This window comes from Panulirus ornatus, chromosome 38 (genome assembly GCF_036320965.1).
Source record: "Panulirus ornatus isolate Po-2019 chromosome 38, ASM3632096v1, whole genome shotgun sequence".
NCBI lineage: Eukaryota > Metazoa > Arthropoda > Malacostraca > Decapoda > Palinuridae > Panulirus > Panulirus ornatus.
In genome coordinates, this window is record NC_092261.1 from 7,644,985 (window position 1) to 7,658,909 (window position 13,925).

At 39.7% G+C, this 13,925-nt stretch overlaps 1 protein-coding gene across 2 annotated transcripts in view; it reads right to left on the reverse strand.

Annotated features, from left to right (window-relative positions):
- Slip1 (SLo interacting protein 1) overlaps window positions 1-13,925 on the reverse strand; it is a 224,454-nt gene that overhangs the window by 5,185 nt on the left and 205,344 nt on the right. For both annotated transcript variants that reach the window (XM_071684594.1, XM_071684593.1), the window contains exons 4-8: window positions 7,595-7,840; window positions 6,075-6,173; window positions 4,025-4,125; window positions 2,852-3,824; window positions 1,336-1,743 (exon numbers count right to left, since the gene is read on the reverse strand). In XM_071684594.1, coding sequence (XP_071540695.1) covers window positions 1,336-1,743; window positions 2,852-3,824; window positions 4,025-4,125; window positions 6,075-6,173; window positions 7,595-7,840 — 1,827 coding nt within the window. The remainder of the gene's footprint in view (window positions 1-1,335; window positions 1,744-2,851; window positions 3,825-4,024; window positions 4,126-6,074; window positions 6,174-7,594; window positions 7,841-13,925) is intronic.

A 13,925-nucleotide genomic window follows, 5' to 3' on the forward strand; every position in this document is an offset into this window, starting at 1 on the left:
CGTGGCAGATTCGAGGGAGGAACTGCAGAAGTAGGTCACTGGGTTTAGAAGTGTGCATGAGAGGAGAAAGTACAGAGAGGAGAGAGTTGAGAGTGAATGTGAAATAAAAGCAAGGTTACTGCGTTAAGTAGGGTTGTGGGACAAGTCAGTTCTGATGTAAGATTGAATGGAGAAAAACTGGAAGTAAAGTGTCTTAGATATCTGGGAGTGGACATGTAAGCAAAGAGAACCATTGGGTGAGGGTGAAGGTTCTGGGAACACTGAAGAATGTGTGGAAAGAAAAGTTATCTAGGAGAGCAAAACTTTATGAAAGAATGGTGGTCCCAATGATATTATGTGGGTGAAAGGCATGGGCAATTGATAAGGTTGTGGGAAGAGGATGGATGTGTTGGAAATTAAATGTGTGAGGACAATCTGTGGTGTGAGATGATTTGATAGAGTAAGTAATGAAGTGGTAAGAGAGATGTGTGATAATAAAAAGAATGTGATTGAGAAAGCAAAAGAGGGTGTGCTGAAATGGTGTGGACAAATTGAGAGAATGAGTGAGGGCAAGTTGGCAAAGAGGATATATGTGTCCAGAAGTGGAGGAAACAAGGAGAAAGGGGAGACCAAATTGGAAATGGAAGGATGAAAAGAAAAAGATTTTAACTGATCAGGGCCTAAACAAGATGTGCACGGGATAGAGCGAATCGGAATGACATGCTGTCATTGGACTGAACCAGGGCATATGAATCATCCATGGTACACCATGGAAAAATCTGTGGGGCCTGTATGCAAATAGGTAGCTGTGATTTTCCTGCACTATACATGGCAGCTAAAGAATGGATGTGAGTGGACGTGGCCTTTCTTCATCTGTTCCTGGTGCTACCTTGCTAATGTGGCTGAATCTGTAATCATCAGGTACACACAACGAATTTACTTCACTGTAAGTTCTGCTACTCTTCTGTAACTTTAACTTCATAAAGTTTCATGTACCATGCTTCTCAAAAAATCTCAAAAAATTACTGCATTAAGCAGCCTAAATGATCATACCATTTTAAAAAGATTCATCCGCTCATCTTCAATAAAAATTTCACACTACATATCTTCCTCACATCATTGTATTTTCACTTTCCCTTTTTGTTATCTACTGAGAGAATCCTTAATCTTTTCTTCTCCAACAGTACATAACAATTATAGTAATTTAAAACCTTGACTTCAAAGCAAAGGACCATTTGCTTACATATTTGCACTCAAATGCATATTCAAACCAATTATCTTTCATCAAAATTCCTACACCTTCCTCTGCAAAGTCTCATAATTTAAGGTTATAGGAAATGAAAATATAAAGACTACCTTCCACTCCATCTTTACAGGTTCATCCTGCGGAGTGCGGGGAGGTGCCCTTGGTGGGAGGCCTCGTGCTGAGGTGGTGGGTGTAGATGGGGCAGTGCTTTCCCGGTTCAAGGCCTGCCTAAACAATTGCTGCTGAAGCCAAATAGTCTGCTGAAGGTTTGCTGCGTTGGTGTACATTGTCTGTGCTGGAAGAAATGTAACATAATTGCGGTTGCTCTCACTATCAGGGGCTGCAACCTTGTGACTGGATGAGTGAGCTTGAAGGGAGGCATTATTTACTGCGTGATCTGCCTCCTGACCACGTACACTACTCTTCTGGGGAAGGGAGGACTGAAGGGGTGGAAGTCTCATACATCGCCTACAGCTATCACAGGATATAGCTGAGTAGGTGTCTGATTCTAAACTAACCTGTAAAAGAAATACGAATGAATGATATACATATCATCAGTAATTACTATATATTTGTTGTTTACATGCTACTTCTACAAATGATTACTGCAGTGCATATTTACAAATGACATGACAAAATTCCTTGTTCAAGATGCTTTTCCTCTATCTCTTTACTTGTCAGTGGAATCAAATGCCTTCCATTTCATTAATCATCCAGGCATTGCCTCTCTCCAACCACCCCTTTCTGTATGCTATGATGTTGCTTCCCTATTCTACAAGAACTGTTCTGACCACTGTTCTTCCTAGCTGTGTGCATATGTCTATGCTATCAGGTGTGGACCAATGACTCGAGTCTGGCTGCCTTTCACTAGTTTCTAGGTGGAGACTAACTTACTTACACAAGAACTGACAGTCATGATACCTCCATCTTTCCTCTAACAGTGAAGCTGTAGAACTCTCTTTTATATTTTCCCCCTCTTCCTACAGCCTTTCTATTCTTAAAAAGTCAGTTTTACAAACACCAAAAGAAATATTACTTTCTACGTTTTTTATTACCTCATTATCCAGTTGCCTAACATGGCCATGATTTGGGCATGTATACCCATGCCACGTTCATTGTTGAAAAAAGAAAAGTTTAATGGTGTAGGTACATTCCTAAAGTTAAGATTATTGTGCAAATGTTCAAAGACGTTAAAATCTCTAGTGCAGGATTTTATCCATTCTAATACACCTTAAAAACAGGCATGTGTGTGATTAACTACTTCTACAGTACAAGTTTCAGAAAAGTTGACAGAAATAGAGTATTTTTAATAAATGTTTGCCATTTCCACTATCAGAGGTAGAACCAGGAATAGTCCAGTTGTCACATATAATGCATAATAATGGATTTCCTCTTTCCAGTATATCAACAGTTAAACTCAAACAAAGGTTAGCAATGTAGAGTTAATTTGGTTTTAGTAATAGGTCTAAATTTAACATTATAAGTGGAGTCAGAAACATCATTACCCAGTCCACACATAACTAAAAAAAAAAAAACTTCCTTCAAGATTTCACTGATACACTAGTTAGCTTTCAAAATTGATATGAAACAATGAAAAAAAAAAAAAAGCATATTACTTGAACTAACCTGAAGAGACTGATCATGTGTTGGAGGACATAAGGTGAGAGTGGACTGTCTAAGAGAGGGATCCTGACCCAAACTTAGCTCTAATGTTGGGGGTGGCCGGTGTGTACTGCCTGTTGAGTCTCCAGTATTGTATGCAGAAGAGGAGTCTCGCTCTTCCTGGGGAGCATCAGCACGCTTCACTGAATTGCTGACAGGAGCAGATTTAGTATTGGTAGGGGATCGTGGATGTGGGTTTTCTCTTACCCATCTTTCTACTGACTGTTGTTTCTCTACAGCACGTCTCTCTCGTCCACTTCCCCCACTACTACTGCTGGTACCACTACCTCGTGTACCACGACCAATGCTTTGCTGTTGTTGCTGCTGCTGCTGTTGTTGTTGTTGTTGTTGTTGCGGATGTTGTTGGGGCTGCAACTGCAGTGGTTTTTGATGTAACTGTTGTTTAGTCTGAGATGTAGTTGTTGCTTGTTGATGACGCCGATGTGTTCGACCTGGCTCATATGGTACACAGTAAATAGGCTCATCTGATTCACTCACATCAGGTATAGATTCATATATATGTTCAGATTCTGAACCAGTTGGTAAAGGTGTTTTTGCAGGTGGTCTGCTTGATATACTTTTTATTGCCTTTTTCTGCTGCTGTTGTTCATGTGGAACCTTGTACTGAGGTTCAGGTTCTCTTTGAACAGCTTTGTGATTAGCTTCAAGTTGTTCACACTGCTGAGCAAGGTCAGCCATTTTCTCATCAAGAGCTAGCATTTCACGGTCCATAGTGGAGGTATTATCTCCAGCCCTCACTTGTGACCCCCGAGATGATGTAGAGGAAGCTGAGGAGACTTTTTTGGTTGATTTCCGTTCACATGATGATGATGATGATGATGATGATAATGAACGAACTGTGCTGGTTTGGCCCTCATCTTCAAGAGGGGCTTTTTTCTCTATACTTGTATTACTCCTCACTGATAGTGCTGGTGACCTTATAAGAAAATTTCTGATAAGTAACCAGACTAATATTTAGGGCTGTTATAAAACCTTGTGGCAAATCATTTGTGTTTCTCAGTATTTAAGAAGTGGTAAACTAAGTTAATGCTTCATAATATATGCTCATATACTTAAATGGGCTTTAGTGTCATAATAAGATCAAGTATCAAAACCATATCATTACATAAGACTAACCTGCCTGTGCGGAATTCAGAGTTAGCATCTAACAGTTCCACTTCCTCATCTTCTTCCACTACATCTTCCAGTACTTCTCCCTCGACTAGGTCATCCTCATCCTACAATAGCATGCAATAATTAGCTAAAAAGATCAATTATGGTTCCACACTATATATGAACCATTACGAAGAAAAGTATCATGTCTAAGAATTCCGTAAAAGTCTAAATCATACTAAAACAGCACATTTCATTAACCCATTCAACGCGGCTGGGACAATCGAGCATTTAATTTTCTACTCACTGAGGCTGAGGTATATATGTTCATAACTCTTGAATTGCCTGCCTTGCCTGGAGGCAAAATGTATGGCCATTAATGCTAGCGGTGGCATCCCACATCCATGTGCCAAACACTAAAACCTATATTTCAACCATACATTGGTCATCCAAAGCAAAAAGGTCAAGGAGGCCCATGTGAGCTCAGTCACTTTCTGCTGTGAAATAATCTGTGAATCTGTGAAACTTATAAAATAAGATGTACACCTGTGGTGAAAACATCAATAACTACATTTGCTTGAAAAAAAAATCCCAAAAATACCACTCCTCACGAACTATGATTGACGGTATAAATGGCAAATCTCTCCTGTCTGAGAGCAAAGTATCATAACTTTACCCACAGACTGGGGCAGTGGACAAGTATGGATGTGGAATACTTCCATAGGACAATCACTCAATTACTCTGCAGTCACAACAGGTGAGGGTAACATGCAGTCTGTGACAGTGCTGCAACATTTTTCAGTTTCAGATATATATATCCTCCCTTCCAGTTTTTACTTTTTCAAAAGAAGGAACAGAGAAGGGGACCAAGTGAGGATTTTCCCTTTTAGGCTCAGCCCTCCATTCTTAACGCTACCTCGCTAATGTGTGAAACAGCACTGCCAGCCTCTGCATCAGAGGTAGTGCCAGGAAACACAACGATAGGCCACATCCGCTTAAATCCATTCTCATGCTGTCATGTGTAATGTGTCCATGGTTTACCCCAGATGTTTCACATGCCCTGGTTCAGTCCAATGATGGCAAGTTGACTCCAGCACACCACATCGTTCCAAGTCACTCTTCCGTGCATGCCTTTCACCCTCCTGCATGTTCAGGCCCCAATCACTCAAAATCTTTTCCATTCCAACCTTCCACCTCCAATTTGGTCTCCTGCTTCTCCTTCTTCCCTGCACTTCTGACACATATATCCTCTTGGTCAATCTTTCCTCACTCATTCTCTCTCTATGTCCAAGCTCTTTCAACATACCCTATTCTGCTCTCTCAACCACACTCTTTTTATTACCACACATCTCTCTTGCTGTTTCATTCACTACTCGATCAAACCATCTCACACCAGATATTGTCCTTGAAGATTTCATTTCCAAAATATCCACCCTCCTCTGCACAACACTATCTATAGCCCATGACTTGCAACCATATGATATTGTTTGAACTACCGTTCCTTCAAACATACCCATTTTTGCTATGTGAGATAACGTTCTCTCTTTGCACACATTTCCATCGCCCACTACCCCACCCTATAACTAACTTCCTTTTCCATGGTTCTATTTGCTGCCAAATCCATTCTCAGATATCTAAAATATCTACAGCAAATATCTGTGCAAATGTATGTTTAAAATTTAGTTTGTTATTCAAGAATACAGGGAAAACTACTATAATTCTACCAATGTGAATGATATAAAAACAACGCTCTTGCTACTGTTAGCAGTGAAACAATGGCTTCTCTATGGGTACTGCAAAGCTAAATTTACTTTTATGATGTATATTTCTCACTTTGTAAAGATGACAACTGCAGCTGTAAGGGTTCAATACCCTTTAGATGCTGGGAATGGGAAAAAATGCTTTGATATTTGAGATTTAATGAGTAATGCAGGGCACTAGAAACCCATGTTCCAGTTAATCCTAATAACATGTTTACGAAGATAAACTTTAAGAATATTTGAGAATCTCCCACATAAGGGAGTCTACAGTGGGTTTTATATCTGCAAGTGAAAGCATAAATTTCAAAACTTACATAATATTGAGTTCGTGAAACAAGCAAGCCAACTCTGGTCCCACAGTTAGCAAACAGTTCTTCTGTTTGTGCCTTCGTGGTGAGTTCTACACCATTTATCTGAAATAAAGTCGGTTTTTAGTTGTGTACAACCATTAAGGTAATATTAAGTGTAAATGATGGCCATATGACAGATGAATACATCTTATACAAATTTCCTCACTTTAAATAAGTTCACTCAATATGAAATTGAGTAGGATGATTTAGTTTTTAAGAGCTAAAAACTTAATATAAACTATGGTTCAAATTATGATTAGGCAAGAACAAAATGAGTACCTTATTTCAAATTCTGCATTATTTAAATGAGGACATTTGGGGTCTTGTGATATACTGAATTGGTGTTTGTAGTTCTGGATAGATGAGGAAGTCCAGAACACAGACAAAAAAAGATTATTAGGGGAGCTTAGTGCTGACACACTCAGATGCTCCCAAAACATATGCTTCTCATGATTTTTCATTTTCATGGCTATATGCATAGGCACTAATAATCATCCAACTCTTGGAATCCAATATCAGTCTAGAGCTCATTTCCTTTCACTCATTCACACACTCCCACAACTCTAGCCTTTAGCAGTACTGCTATCCCTTCCTTAGCTCTAACCCTCTTAACAACACCTGACTTTACTCCTAGGACATTTCCAAACCACTCTCCCTTTTTATCCTCTTCCTCAAACATACTATCTCCCCTTTCTTTCCATCTTGCTTACATCCACACATATTTAGTCATCCAAACATGAGCCTTTAAGGATGATGAACACACCCTTCTTGGCTCCTTTTGTTCTTTTCTTTTCTTTCATACTATTCGCCATTTCCCGCATTAGTGAGGTAGCGTTGAATATGAAGGGATGGGTGGGGGATCCTTCAGCCTCACACTCCCACTACTCTTCAGTTGCCTCTTATGACATGCAGGGAATATGGAGGTAGAACTGAGCCTGTAAGGAAAATATTCTCACTTGGCTCTTTCAGCTTCTAGAATGTGAGGATAAAAGAGTGAAGGAGTTCCAGCTCCCTATTCCCATCCCCTCAACTACCTTCTACTGTGTGCTGAAGATCTGGGGTAGTATTCTTTATCTCCTATCTCTAGCAATAATTATTCATCATTACACATCCCCAGGCCAACTATGTGGAAGGGGTCCAGAGGAGCATTAATCCAAGATTTCTTGCAACTCCAAGGTTGCACTACGCCCAGGAACAGTGATAGGATGGATTCCTTAGAAGAAAAAAGTTCTTTGATGAGACTGACTTTACTCTCTCTCATCGACTGACGATGATACAGCCTTGCCAAAGCTGACTTTTCACTTATATCAGCATTTGTACATTTAACAAAATTGGTAAATCTTTTGTGTTGCACTTGCAGAACAGAATACATATTAATCAAAGCAGATAGTGATTCAACATTATACTTTACCTAATTTTGAGGGTTACAAAACATGCACATACAGTAATTTATTGCTAACTAGTGACAGACTATCAAGGCCCACCTGTAAAATCTGGTCTCCAATCCTTAGGCGCCCATCCTTGCTGGCTACTGTGCCCTGCTCAATTTGGGACACCAACACCTCTGTCACCACACCTTTGTAGTCCTCCCCACACACTCCCTCATCCTCAGCAACGCCCACACCCTCATCCTGCTCGGCCATATGTGTGGGTGGAGGTGCAGGAGCATTGCTATAATACAGGGTCAGACCCAATTTCTCCTCAGGGGATGCACGTTCTAATATGATCTCCTGGCAAGGAAAGCACAAGAATTTATTTCAATATTTTAATATGACTGCAAACTTCATGAGATCTTAAGAAGACTTCATTACAACAAAATCTAGTAAACTAATAATGTCCACTAAGGAACTGACTATGCATTATGCAGAGGAGGAAACCAGTGAAAGGAAATGAAGTATTTAAAAAGGAATACTTATTAGCAAACATATGATAAACCCTTTCATTATAAAACATTTGTGTATGAAACCTTGGGACCTGGTGCACAACAAAAGACTATTGAAAGGGTCTTAAAAAGTATTCTTAATATGTTTTCCAAATCATATGTCTGCAGAAAAACTGGCATATGTACAATCCATTATCCTTCTTCAGACTAACAGTCTTAATACACTTTATTCTAAAAATGTATATTTGATTATCATATTTTCCTCTGTAACCCTACTGTCCATCTCTTCTATCTGCATCCATCTGGTAATCCATGGATATAAATTCTTTTGCGTCTCAAATGCTTCTTATCCCTCCTGTATACATCAACCTTTTTCATCTTTAGCCCTCTTTACCCCATCTTATCAAAAGTGAAGATACAAAACCTGCAAACCAAATAAAATACTGCACTAAGAACAATCAATGGCTTCCTACCAATCAGCTGCTCAACTTACATAATAAAAGAAAGATCCTCCTAGTATAATCCAACCATAATGTGCTCAGCAATAAATTCTATACAAGAACACTGGAACCCTCCTGCCCAAACCACACTTGTAACTAACCACCATCCCCCGAGCAGCAATAAAAAGTCTCGCACTTCAGTAACCTCTACTCACAGATCCCCCAACCCCTAACAAATATGACACTGACTGAAAAATTACTGATACAACCAAGAACTAAACAACTGACCTCTTAAATCAGTCTTGAACTCCAACTCACTTGACACACACACTCACCAGAAACCACACTCCCCAGGCACACACACACACACACACACACACACACACACATATATATATATATATATATATAGTCAATTGGGAGGTAAGTTTGAATGGAGAAAAACTGGAGGAAGTAAAGTGTTTTAGATATCTGGGAGTGGATCTGGCAGTGGATGGAACCATGGAAGCGGAAGTGAATCATAGGGTGGGGGAGGGGGTGAAAATCCTGGGAGCCTTGAAGAATGTGTGGAAGTCGAGAACATTATCTCGGAAAGCAAAAATGGCTATGTTTGAAGGAATAGTGGTTCCAACAATGTTGTATGGTTGCGAGGCGTGGGCTATGGATAGAGTTGTGCGCAGGAGGATGGATGTGCTGGATATGAGATGTTTGAGGACAATGTGTGGTGTGAAGTGGTTTGATCGAGTGAGTAACGTAAGGGTAAGAGAGATGTGTGGAAATAAAAAGAGCGTGGTTGAGAGAGCAGAAGAGGGTGTTTTGAAGTGGTTTGGGCACATGGAGAGAATGAGTGAGGAAAGATTGACCAAGAGGATATATGTGTCGGAGGTGGAGGGAACGAGGAGAAGAGGGAGACCAAATTGGAGGTGGAAAGATGGAGTGAAAAAGATTTTGTGTGATCGGGGCCTGAACATGAAGGAGGGTGAAAGGAGGGCAAGAAATAGAGTGAATTGGAGCAATGTGGTATACCGGGGTTGACGTGCTGTCAGTGGATTGAATCAAGGCATGTGAAGCGTCTGGGGTAAACCATGGAAAGCTGTGTAGGTATGTATATTTGCGTGTGTGGACGTATGTATATACATGTGTATGGGGGGGGTTGGGCCATTTCTTTCGTCTGTTTCCTTGCGCTACCTCGCAAACGCGGGAGACAGCGACAAAGTATAATAAAAAAATAATAATATATATATATATTATCCCTGGGGATAGGGGAGAAAGAATACTTCCCACGTATTCCCTGCGTGTCATAGAAGGTGACTAAAGGGGAGGGAGCTGGGGGCTGGAAATCCTCCCCTCTCGCTTTTTTTTTAATTTTCCAAAAGAAGGAACAGAGGGGGCCAAGTGAGGATATTCCAAAAAAGGCTCAGTCCTCTGTTCTTAACGCTACCTTGCTAACGCGGGAAATGGCGAATAGTTTAAAAGAAAAAAAGAAAGAAATATATATATATATATATATATATATATATATATTTTCTTTTCTTTCAAACTGTTCGCCATTTCCCGCATTAGCGAGGTAGCGTTAAGAACAGAGGACTGGGCCTTTGAGGGAATACCCTCACCTGGCCCAATTCTCTGTTCCTTCTTTTGGAAAATTAAAAAAAAAAAACGAGAGGGGAGGATTTCCAGCCCCCCGCTCCCTCCCCTTTTAGTCGCCTTTTACGACACGCAGGGAATACGTGGGAAGTATTCTTTGTCCCCTATCCCCAGGGATATATATATATATTATCCCTGGGGATAGGGGATTAAGAATACTTCCCACGTATTCCCTGCGTGTCGTAGAAGGCGACTAAAAGGGGAGGGAGCGGGGGGCTGGAAATCCTCCCCTCTCTCTTTTTTTTTTTTTTAATTTTCCAAAAGAAGGAACAGAGGGGGCCAGGTGAGGATATTCCAAAAAAGGCCCAATCCTCTGTTCTTAACGCTACCTCGCTATCGCGGGAAACGGCGAATAGTATGAAAAAAAAAAAAAATATATATATATATATATAGGGGTGAGGGACAAGTCAATTGGGAGGTAAGTTTGAATGAAGAAAAACTGGAGGAAGTGAAGTGTTTTAGGTATCTGGGAGTGGATTTGGCAGCGGAAGTGAGTCACAGGGTGGGGAAGGGGGTGATGGTTCTGGGAACGTTGAAGAATATGTGGAAGACGAGAACATTATCTCAGAAAGCAAAAATGGGTATGTTTGAAGGAACAGTGGTTCCAACAATTTCATATGGTTGCAAGGAATGGGCCATAGATAGGGTTGTTTGGAGGAAGGTAGATTTGTTGGAAATGAGATGTTTGAGGACAATATGTGGTGTGAGGTGGTTTGATCGAGTAAGTAATGAAAGGGTAAGACAGATGTGTGGTAATAAAAAGAGTGTGGTTGAGAGAGCAGAAGAGGGCGTGTTGAAATGGTGTGGTCACATGGAGAGAATGAGGAAAGATTGACAGAGGATATACATGTCACGAGGTGGAGAGAACATAGAGAAGTGGGAGACCAAATTGGAGGTGGAAGGATGGAAAGAAAAAGATTCTGAGTGATCAGGGCCTGAACATGCAGGAGGGTGAAAGGCATGCAAGGAAAAGAGCGAATTGGAACGATGTGGTATACTGGGGTCCACGTGCTGTCAATGGATTGATCCAGGGCATTCACAACTTACCCTACAACTCACACAATTGAAAAAAAAATCTACAAGATACTTATAGAACAACAAAATCCAAAAGTGACAAATCATGGATAAAGTGAGGTGATACCACTTAAATAATCATTAGTGAAAATCAAGAGAGGTGGTGAAAAAAAAGAACAAACAGCCAAATAAAACAACGAAGTATAAAAGCACTGGACAAGTTAGAAAATGTAATAAGCTTAGTACAAGAAAAAAGAAAAGGTGCTGGAGGAAGGGAAGAATTAGATGATATTACATAAGAGCAGAGATAAATGAGAAAATGAAGGGTAATGAAGAGGTATCAATGTTAAGAGGAAGACAAAAGGAGTGGAAAATATGAGGTACTGTACATGATATTTGAGAGAACAACCATCCAAAACGAGGTAAAATTTCAGGTGGCAGACGCGCATATTCTAGGTTTATTATGTGTGTTCTACAGTTATGGAATTGTTATTGCTACTATAAAGAATGATATAAGAGAGTGGCATTTCCCTTTTTTTACCCATAACACCTATCCTTTATATCAAATAACTTGGTGGTAGGATTATGTGATGAAAGGAAAATGTGGACTTGGATAACAAATAGATAAAGCAAAATAAAATATAAAATGTAAAGATCACCTGCCTACAAATGTCTTCTGGACTCTATCACAGGTGAAACTTTATTATCAAAATATATAATCCACTTAACTCTGCCATGAACCATTTCAATATGAGTCAAGATATGTATAAAGAAAATGGAATTTCCACTTATAGGGACAGATCTTATTTGCATTAATTCAATCCCTATATTTTCTGAGATATATGAACTCATCCAACATATCTGTATAACTCAGAATCAAACATTATGATGAACAGCAGCATTCAGAGGAATGAATCACTAATTAAGGAATTTAGGTATTTCTAGACCCTAAAGGAGAGTTTTCTGATTGGCTTACAGCTTCATTTGGTTTGAATATTGACTTACACACTGAATAAAGGTCTACTCACTCAAACCGTACAAGTGCCATATGATTATTTTTCATCATCAGCTGGTATGCAGCTCATTTACTATTTGCTAGATTTGAATGAAACTTACAAATGCATTAGATAGACTTTCAATTCATCAATCAGATCCCTCTATGATTTCCCTCTACTTCAAAACCCTGCTCACTTTATGAGTACTTAAAACTGATAGAGTTGGAAGTGCTGCACTTAAAATACCACACTTTTTAAGGAATCCATTGGTACCAATTTCTTTAAATTTAATGTATGTCTACATTATAAAATTTTACCCAAAAGGAAAACACTAAGAGCAAGAGGAAGTACAGCAGCGAGATGAGTGTTAATGAGGAAACCGAGACAGTAATGATAACGTATGGTTACAGGAGGATGGAAAAGGAGACAAAGATTAGTTAATAGGAGTTAGTTTAAGTTACATGAAAGAAAAAGCAGCTTGCTTTCAAAATCATGCGTGCAATGAATCATCCAAACCAACATGCTGGACCTCAAAGGCAACTTTTATCTATAGATCTGGATATGCTGACTGATGCCATCAGTCTGATCAAACAGAATATCTTAGAAGGCTCCTTGTAAAGTTTGATGACACGACAAATATAATGACTTTAGTAGGCTACAGTACTTCCACAAGGTTAGTGGTATGTAAACACCACAACCATATCAACAAAAAGCATCATTTTAGTTGATGAGGTCTTGATAACACAGAAACTCAGAAGTATTGACACAGTTTATTGCCTCTTGAAAATCATGGTCTCAGCTACATGCAGCAATAGGATCTTTCTGTCTGTGACCAACTTATCACAGTCTAAGTAGTTTTATTAGGATATCTGCCACCAATTGAGATGCAGTTGGTTTTATGGAGAATGCCTTTAAGGAGATTGAAAATATATTGAACTAAAATTCATATTTTCCAAGCAACACATACTGCTTCTGTGCATATTCTTCTTTAATTCTACAGCCTTTCCCGGAACTTATCTATGATAAAATGTCACTCATTCACCTGTAGATCTTAACCAATACAATGCAAACAATCTTCCAAAATGAAGATATAATCCTACATAATTTGCCAAAAAACACCATCAATTAACACTTCCCCTACAAGTGGTGGTGACATTAAGACATTCTCTCTCTCTCTCTGCCTCAAGGAAAGATATTACCCCCATGCTTGCATCTGCTGCCCACGTTGTCAAATGTGGTAGAACCAAGGTTCTAAGCTATTTGGGCGACGTGCCACAAGCTCTGCGACCGATGAAACCCACGATCTCCGCAACCGTCAAAAAGTCGAGCGTCTTCCTGTTGTCGACAGGAAGACGATTCTCACCGCCCGAGTGGAAAATACGCTCTCATGGTCGGCGTTGATCGTTGTTTGCCTTGATAGTGACATCATTTTGATCAAAAACGTTCTCCATACCTCAGGACAAGGTAACTGTATAAGTCTATTATGGCTTCTCCACTGTATATATATCTTCTATGGAATAACATACACGTTAAAGGTGGGCGAACCAAATCCTAATACACCTCGCCAGATAAAACCATACCGTTGGAATTGGAAATGAATAATCTTGCTTGTAGTTGTGTAAATAATGAATAGAAAACTGGTTTTAATGTTCGTAAAGCATCTTTAGAGAAGACCGTAATCCTCACAATAAGAGGTAAGCAACGGAGGAGCAAGTTTCAGTGACACCACAAGACATTGTCCATCCGACGGACTCGCTGATTCAGTAACCTTTTCAGTGCTATCTTTGGCTTATCATACCCAAAGAACAACATTGTTCTAAATGTTGAAAGGAGGCGG